The 8,918-nt window shown below is 51.7% G+C and overlaps 1 protein-coding gene across 1 annotated transcript; it reads left to right on the top strand.

The window, feature by feature from the left end:
* The first annotated feature begins 918 nt into the window (after window positions 1-918).
* On the top strand, window positions 919-8,327 carry utp18 (UTP18 small subunit processome component). Its single transcript, XM_080523707.1, has 13 exons — window positions 919-1,243; window positions 1,690-1,823; window positions 2,228-2,323; window positions 2,769-2,842; window positions 3,065-3,171; window positions 3,350-3,475; window positions 3,819-3,993; window positions 4,396-4,496; window positions 4,992-5,082; window positions 5,538-5,661; window positions 5,902-6,076; window positions 7,446-7,588; window positions 8,240-8,327. Exons 1-13 carry the CDS (start codon window positions 1,001-1,003, stop codon window positions 8,262-8,264), a joined length of 1,614 nt encoding a protein of 537 aa, XP_080379833.1. The 5' UTR covers window positions 919-1,000; the 3' UTR covers window positions 8,265-8,327.
* The last annotated feature ends 591 nt before the right edge of the window (window positions 8,328-8,918 follow it).

The raw sequence follows: 8,918 nt of genomic DNA, 5'->3' as shown, positions 1-8,918 counted from the left end.
ATGATGACGCGCTCCAACCACTCCAACCAAATATGGTCCATCAAGTTTCCGGGTGATAGATTTGATGTCTGCAGCTGGATATACTTGGAGAGCAATACACACTTCGGAATGCAATACACGTGTAACACTAAATACAATGCAAAAATACTAAATACAATGCAAAAATACGGCATATGTGTACAGCCGTATTGTATTTGGAGATGTGTGTATTACATTTGGTCATGAGCACATTACATTTGGAGATGTGTGTATTACATTTGGTCATGAGCACATTACATTTCGACATGAGTGCATTATTTGTTATGATTCAGTACAATCCCTTTCGTACAGCTGCACCTTTCCTACAAATATTTAGTTAGTTAGAGTTAGAACCCAGACGCTGGGGGGCGCTCTAGCGCAAGAAGCGAGTTCAGAGGTCATCAAACCCCGGAAACACAGGATATTTGCTCAAATAACTTTTTGCGCAAGGTGCTGCGCACGGCGACTGATTGACAAATGCAACGCGTCGAAGCCTTGTTGTGGATGAGCCAGTCCAGCGCTGATGTTTTGTAAATCAGTGAATTTTAACGCCTCGGTTGCACACCACGTTGACGTTGCTCACTACTGCCGAGCCTCTCCACGTATTGGGGTTTACTGTGGAGAGTTTATTAGGAAGTGAAATCAAAATGGACAAACAGGTAATTCAGTATTTGAAAGATACTGGGTTGATAGACAAGATTTAACCCCCCCCCCCAAAAATGTTGTTTATTTCTTTCATTTGTAAGTTTTCCCTGTCAAATATACCGTTCAAACACAGTCCGGTAGGTGGCGGTAATGCGCCTCAAGTTGGTCGCAAATCGTCATTCAAACTGAGAAGAAGAGGAAGAAGAAGAAGAGGCGGAAAGACATTGGTCGCATGAGGCAGAGAAAAAAAAAACACCGAAGGAATCTGCACGTGTATCAGGTTTGTCTTAGAGAATTAAACTCACACACGGGGAACTAAAGCTAACACCCATTAGACATGGAGGAGACGATAGGCGACGACACGCGGTCTCGAAACCGTCCGGGAAACATTAGTAGGGGAAAGATGAAGCGATCCCCCCCCGGAGACACTGCGATAGAGCCAGACCTGGAGAGAGAAGAGGCCAAGAGGCAGAAGCACGGCAGGAAGGTGACCGCGCTGGGCGAACGGGACGAGTTCGTGGGCCTGCTGGAACACCTGGTGTTCGGGGCTGAAGATGAGCTCGTTGACAGGCTGGCGGAGGTAAGGGTGTCTGTCTAGTTGTCTAGTTGTCTTGTTGCTGTCTACCTAAACAAATCTGATGTCTGTCCATTTGCATTTGCACTATCCATTGCATAGGATGTGTGTTGCAATTGTGTGTTGGCATAGCATATCGTGAGCTTAGAATGATAAGGTTCTATCTCCGTTTAGGGCAGTTCAGAGATATTGAGCGTCAAAGTTTTTACATTCCATTATGTTTTGTGAGATGGAACCTTTGTATTTTATGAATTACTAACTAAAAAATGTCAACATTTAAAAAAAATAACACCACACAGGCATTAATAAACACCTAATGGATCAGATTATGTAAAAAAAAAAAAAGGAAAAAAATGACAACAATGGAGAGAACCTTTTCAAAGAGTATAGATGGACAGACAGGGGTGTCCTCTCCTCCTCCTCCCATCCTAATGTTCTCCCCCCCCCTTCAGGAGTCAGACAACAAGGGGGCCACACTGCTGGACGAGGACTCCAGCGAATCAGACGTGGAGAACGAGGCACGGCTCCGGGTTCAGCCAATCAGGAAAGCCGTATGGGAGGATGACGATGACGCGCTGGAGGAAGAGTAAGTGTCTTTGGGGGGGGGGGGGGGCTGGCTGTCTGTCTGTCTGCTCCCCTTGCTGTCTCTCTGAACTATACACTTGACCACTCCCCCTACACATGTGTACTGGCAGGGGACAGGGGAGGCAGGGCTCCCACGAGTCCTTGAAATCCTTAAAAGTTTTTGAAAATAGACATGGGTCATTGAAAGTTCTTGAATTCCCCTCTCTCTCTCTCTCTAAAAAAATGTTTTACTTAGCTCGTCAACTAGTAAATAAGTCTCTGTACAACTTTACACATATTTCACAATATTGTTTTGCTGTGCTGTGGTAGAGAAGGCAAGAGACTATCTAGTGTTCACACATTCAAGCCTCTCTTTTTAATTGTTGTTTTAATTGTTGTGTGTGTGTGTGTTTGTGTTTCCCCTAGAGTGGACATGAGCCATCGGTTCCGGAAGGATCTGACCAAAGGAGCGGCAGAGGCCAAGATGGCCAAACACAAACTGGAGCAGAGGATGAAGGAGCAGTGAGTGGATGGAGGGCGGGAGGGATAGATAGATAGATAGACTGATGGATAGACAGATGGATAATAGGTAGATAGATAGGTAGGTAGATAGATAGATAGATAGACTGATGGATAGACTGATGGATAGACAGATGGATAATAGATAGATAGGTAGATAGATAGATAGGTAGGTAGGTAGATAGGTAGGTAGATAGATAGATAGACAGATAGATAGATAGATAGATAGATAGATAGATAGGTAGGTAGGTAGATAGGTAGGTAGATAGATAGATAGATAGGTAGGTAGGTAGACGGACAGACAGACATAGAAATGGCTGTTTTCACCTCAGGAGATTTCTGCTCTAGTCACACTTTCTCTCCCTCTCCCTCCCCCCCATCTCTCTCCCTCTCTCCCCCATCTCTCTCTCTCTCTCCCCCATCTCTCTCCCTCTCCCTTCTCGATCAGGTTCCAGAAATCGATGGGTGGCACTCCCTCCTGGGCCGAGACCAAAGTCCAGAAGAAGAAGAGTAAGAAGAGAGGTAAAGTCTAGAACACACACACATACACACACACACACACACACACACAAGAGAGGTGAAGTCTAGAACACACACACACACAAGAGAGGTGAAGTCTAGAACGGATGCTTTAGAGGCGCACCTTTCAGGTGGACCCCTGTATGCTACACACACAGGCCGCAGCTAGCAGAGTCTCCTATCTAATCGAGTAACACCTTTCAACCATCCGTCCGTTTTCATTAGCTTCCGAGGATGATGAAGACGAGGATGATGAAGGAGACGACGACCTGTTGAGGAAGACGGGCAACTTTGTTCGGCCCTCAGAGAGCCTGGCTAAAGGCATCATACGGGTCAGTTCTGATCTACACACACACACACACACACACACACACACACACACACCTGCTAATGAAGCTGTGGTTTTGGGTTATTGACATCATAACCATTTATCATACGGCTGGATTCACACCGTAGCGCTGGTGGGGTTATTCTGCATTGTAACCCTGACCTCTGACCTCTGATCTCCAGATGAAGAGGTGTCTCCATGCCAACAGCGCCAGGCCCTCTGACGACAGGCTGACCACCGTGCAGTTCCACCCCTCGGCCCAGGTCGTCATGACGGCGGGCCTCGACCAATCCATCTCTCTCTTCCAGGTATGACTCCATCATCGTCGTCGTCGGCATCATCATCATCAGCATGCACCGCCGTCAAAGCTGGGGAGACACTCACTCACTCATTCACTCACACTCACTCACACTCTTTCTCTCTCACCTTCTTTCTCTCTCCTCCCCTCCCTCCCTCTCTCTCTCCTTCCCTCCCTCCCTCACTCTCACTCACACTCACTCACTCTCTCTCACACTCTCTCTCTCTCATTCTCTCACTCTCACTCACACACTCTCTCACTCTTTCTCTCTCACACTCCTAATTTGTTCCTGTCTCCCTTCCTCTTCCCTTCCTCCTTTTCTTTCCTTCCCTCCCCCCCCCCCCTCCTCTCAGGTGGATGGGAAGACCAACCCTAAGATCCAGAGCATCCACTTGGAGCGGTTCCCGGTCCACAAGGCCCAGTTCAGCGTGAGCGGGGAGCAGGTGATCGCCACCAGCCTGAGGAACAAGGTGTTCTACGTCTACGACATGATGGAGGGCAAGGTCGTCCCCGTGACCTCTGTCAGAGGTCAGCCCTACCTCCTACCCCCTATCTCCTAGCCCCTATCTCTCCTACCTCCTAGACTGTACCTCCTACCCCCTACGTCCTACCTCCTACCCCCTACCCCCTAGACTCTACCTCCTACCCCCTAGACTCTACCTCCTACCCCCTAGCCCCTACGTCCTACCCCCCATCTCCTAGCCCCTACCTCCTAGCCCCTACCTCCTAGCCCCTACCTCCTAGCCCCTACCTCCTAGCCCCCTATCTCCTAGCCCCCTAGACTCTATCTCCTAGACTCTATCTCCTAGCCCCCTAGACTCTATCTCCTAGACTCTACCTCCTAGCCCCTACCCCCTACCCCCTACCCCCTAGCCCCTACCCCCTACCCCTGTGTGAGTGTGAGTCTGCTAACCCCATGTCGTCTCCCAGGTCTGAAGGAGCAGAGGATTAAAGAGTTTGAAGTTTCTCCTGAAGGAGATTCTCTCCTCCTCACTGGAACCTCCGGATACCTTCACGTCTTAACTCTGAAGGTAGGTGTTACCATGGCGATACCTTCACGTCTTAACTCTGAAGGTAGGTGTTACCATGGCGATACCTTCACGTCTTAACTCTGAAGGTAGGTGTTACCATGGCGATACCTTCACGTCTTAACTCTGAAGGTAGGTGTTACCATGGCGATACCTGTAGTCTTAACTCTGAAGGTAGGTGTTACCATGGCGATACCTTCACGTCTTAACTCTGAAGGTAGGTGTTACCATGGCGATACCTGTAGTCTTAACTCTGAAGGTAGGTGTTACCATGGCGATACCTGTAGTCTTAACTCTGAAGGTAGGTGTTACCGTGTGTGTGTGTGTTTCAGTTGTGTGTGTGTGTGTGTGTGTGTGTGTGTGTGTGTGTGTGTGTGTCAGTTGTGTGTGTGTGTGTGTGTGTCTCAGGTAGGTGTGTGTGTGTGTGTGTCTAACATGGTCTCTGGTCCAGACTAGGGAGGTGGTCTCAGGTGTGTGTGTGTGTGTGTGTGTGTCCAGACCAGGGAGGTGGTCCGCAGCATGAAGGTGAACGGCAGCGTCAGTGGCGTGGCGTACTCTCACGACGGCAGCAAGATCTACACACACACAGGTGGGTCACACACACACACACACACACTCTCAGGTGGGTCACACACACACACTCAGGTGGGTCACACACACACACACACACACTCTCAGGTGGGTCACACACACACACACACACACTCAGGTGGGTCACACACACACACACGCACACACACACACACCTAGGTGGGTCACAGCAAGATCCACACACACACACACACACTCTCACACACACACACTCTCACTCACACTAGTCAGGAGCCGCATTACTTTAGACAACAAGACTAGATGAATGTAACCGGTGTGTTCCCCCTTTTAAAGGAAGTGGGAGGTGGATGAATAGATAGATAGGGAGGGAGGTAGATAGATAGATAGGTGGGTGGGTGGACGGACAGACGGACGATAACTGTGTGTGTTCCAGAGGAGGGAGAGGTGTAGACAGACAGACAGACAGGTATATGGTAACTGTGTGTGTTCCAGAGGAGGGAGAGGTGTACGTGTGGGACATGCGGAGCAGCAAGTGCCTCAGCCGTTTCCAGGACGACGGCTGTGTGAGGGGGACGGCCATCGCTGCCTCGGCCAACGGACAGTACCTGGCCTGCGGGTGAGGCGGCCATCTTTAATCTGTCACCTGTCACCTGTTGATGACGTCACAGAGATTAGATGACGAGGGGGAGGCAGTGGTTCATCATCATCATCATCATCAATATCCTGGATTATTCATTACGTCTCTCTCTCTCTGTCTCTCTCTCTCTCCCTCTGTCTCTCTCTCTCCCTCCCTCCCCCCCTCTCCTCCCGTCCCTCCCTCCCTTCCCTCCCTCCCCCCCCCCCCCCCTCCCTCCAGTTCCCAGGCGGGCGTGGTGAACCTCTACTCCCAGGAGGCGTGTCTTAGGGAGACCAATCCCACGCCTCTGAAGGCCGTCATGAACGTGTTGACCCCGGCGACCTCGCTGCGCTTCAACCCCGCCTCCGAGATCCTCGCCATCGCCTCCCGGGCCGACGACGAGGCGGTCCGATTGGTCAGTCCCGCTCCTCTAACCCTATCTATTCTTCTTTTCTTTTATTATTATTATTACTATCCTTCTTTTTCTGTATTCTGTATGTAAAGCACTTTGATTTGCCCCTGTTGTATGAAATGTGCTGTACAAGTAAACCTTAGGCCTCCCCTCCCCTCACCTCTCCCTCCTCCCCTCACCTCTCCCTCCTCCCCTCACCTCTCCCTCCTGCCCTCACCTCTCCCTCCTCCCCTCACCTCTCCCTCCTCCCCTCACCTCTCCCTCCTCCCCTCACCTCTCCCTCCTCCCCTCACCTCTCTCTCCTCCCCTCACCTCTCTCTCCTCTCCTCCCCTCACCTCTCCCTCCTCCCCTCACCTCTCCCTCCTCCCCTCACCTCTCTCTCCTCCCCTCACCTCTCTCTCCTCTCCTCCCCTCACCTCTCTCTCCTCCCCTCACCTCTCTCTCCTCTCCTCCCCTCACCTCTCTCTCCTCCCCTCACCTCTCTCTCCTCTCCTCCCCTCACCTCTCTCTCCTCCCCTCACCTCTCCCTCCTCCCCTCTCCTCTCCCTCCTCCCCTCATCTCTCCCTCCTCACCTCTCCCTCCTCCCCTCACCTCACCTCTCCCTCCTCCCCTCACTTCTCCCTCCTCCCCTCACCTCACCTCTCCCTCCTCCCCTCACCTCACCTCTCCCTCCTCCCCTCACCTCACCTCTCCCTCCTCCCCTCACCTCTCCCTCCTCCCCTCACCTCTCCCTCCTCCCCTCACCTCTCCCTCCTCCCCTCACCTCTCCCTCCTCCCCTCACCTCTCCCTCCTCCCCTCACCTCTCCCTCCTCCCCTCACCTCTCTCTCCTCCCCTCACCTCTCCCTCCTCCCCTCACCCTCCTCCCCTCACCTCTCTCTCCTCCCCTCACCTCTCTCTCCTCCCCTCACCTCTCCCTCCTCCCCTCACCCTCCTCCCCTCACCTCTCCCTCCTCCCCTCACCTCTCCCTCCTCCCCTCACCTCTCCCTCCTCCCCTCACCTCTCCCTCCCCCCCTCGCCTCTCTCTCCTCTCCTCACCTCTCCCTCCTCCCCTCACCCTCCTCCCCTCACCTCTCTCTCCTCACCTCTCTCTCCTCTCCTCCCCTCACCTCTCCCTCCTCCCCTCACCTCTCCCTCCTCCCCTCACCTCTCCCTCCCCCCTCACCTCTCTCTCCTCCCCTCACCTCTCTCTCCTCTCCTCCCCTCACCTCTCCCTCCTCCCCTCACCTCTCCCTCCTCCCCTCACCTCTCCCTCCCCCCCTCACCTCTCTCTCCTCCCCTCACCTCTCTCTCCTCCCCTCACCTCTCTCTCCTCTCCTCCCCTCACCTCTCCCTCCTCCCCTCACCTCTCTCTCCTACCCTCCCTCCAGGTCCACCTCCCCAGCTACACGGTGTTCTCCAACTTCCCTGTGTTCCAGAAGAAGACCCTCCACAGGGCCCACTGCCTGGACTTCTCCCCCCACAGCGGCTTCTTCTCCCTGGCCAACAACAAGGGGCGCGCCCCCCTCTTCAGGTACCTCCATGACACACGGCCCAGGGGCTTTATGCACCCCGCGACTCAGTTGAACACAGGCTGCTGCGTTCGTTAAAACTCGCTCTGGAAATCTGACGAGCACTCCGGGAGCGAGGACTCTTGTCCAATCAAATCGCTTTGTCCCTTTACGTTGGACCCTGAGCTCCGGCGCTGTCAGAGCGAGTTTTACGACCGCAGCCCCGCGATGAGAGATCATGACTTTGATGATGATCGCATATCCTGTCTCACTCTATTGGTTTAATTGATTAATCAGCTGTGCGGTAAACTGTTGGAACACACAGTGCACAGCTGATTAATCAATTAAACCAATAGAGTGAGACAGAATATGTTCATGCAAGGTGCCTTTCAGGAAGTAGTGGAGATCGTGCACCTAGCCTATTAATGTACATTTTGTTACCATTTAGCAGACGCTTTTATCCAAAGCGCCTTACAATTAGAGATTACAGGGGACAGTCTCCCTGGAGTAACTTAGCCCTAAGTACCTTACTCAAAGGGTGGCGCACTAGTGGTGGTGTTCCCAGGTGGGATTTGAACTCGCGACCTTCTGATCACCAGTCCGACTCTACTTTTCCACCACTTTTTCCCTTTCTTCCCCTAACGCTGCTCTTGTTTCTCTGTGGTCTTCGCCAGGTTGCTGCATTACAAAGACTTCTGAAGAAGAGCTGCACTGCAACACGCCATCAAACCCCTTAACACACGAGGAGGGAGAGGAGGGGGATGAGTGAGAGGAGGGGGAGGAGGGATGGATTTTAGACTGGTTAGGCTGGAAAATAATCCCATCTGGCAACACTGCTCTGGACACCATCACACCTGGAGGAGGGTCGCTGCTGCTTGACACCAACATCCTTCACCTGTTTCACATTTTAATTTAGCTTTTTTTTTTGGGTGGGGGGGGTTTGGTGGGGAGAATGCAGCTTCTGGCCAGTAGAGGGAGCTACAAGACTGTGGTGCAGAGTGGGTGGTGGGATATGACAACGAAGACCCGTTAGTAGATCTGAAACTGTGTGTTGTGTGTGTGTTCTCCTATTATCTTTTATCACTTTCTCTTCAGAGAATGGTAGAGATGTATTAATGACTATGGCCACACCCCTCTTCTTACCATATGACGCATGAAATACTTGGTTTACCAAATCCTTTCTCAATGTTTTGTAGTCTTCCTCAATCAGATGTGTTTTTTGTAGTAAAGCAACAAGATTTAATGAAATGCAATGAATTTATTGTAAATCAATACAGCATGAAACCATATTTACATAAAAATGGATTGACCATACACAAACAAAAACGTATTCATTCACAAATTAGCTGGAAT

The sequence above is a fragment of the Nansenia antarctica genome, assembly GCF_963989245.1.
Source record: "Nansenia antarctica genome assembly, chromosome: 2".
NCBI classification, from domain to species: Eukaryota; Metazoa; Chordata; class Actinopteri; order Argentiniformes; family Microstomatidae; genus Nansenia; species Nansenia antarctica.
Note: the sequence above shows the minus strand (reverse complement) of the source record. Positions and strands in the feature narration are given on the sequence as shown.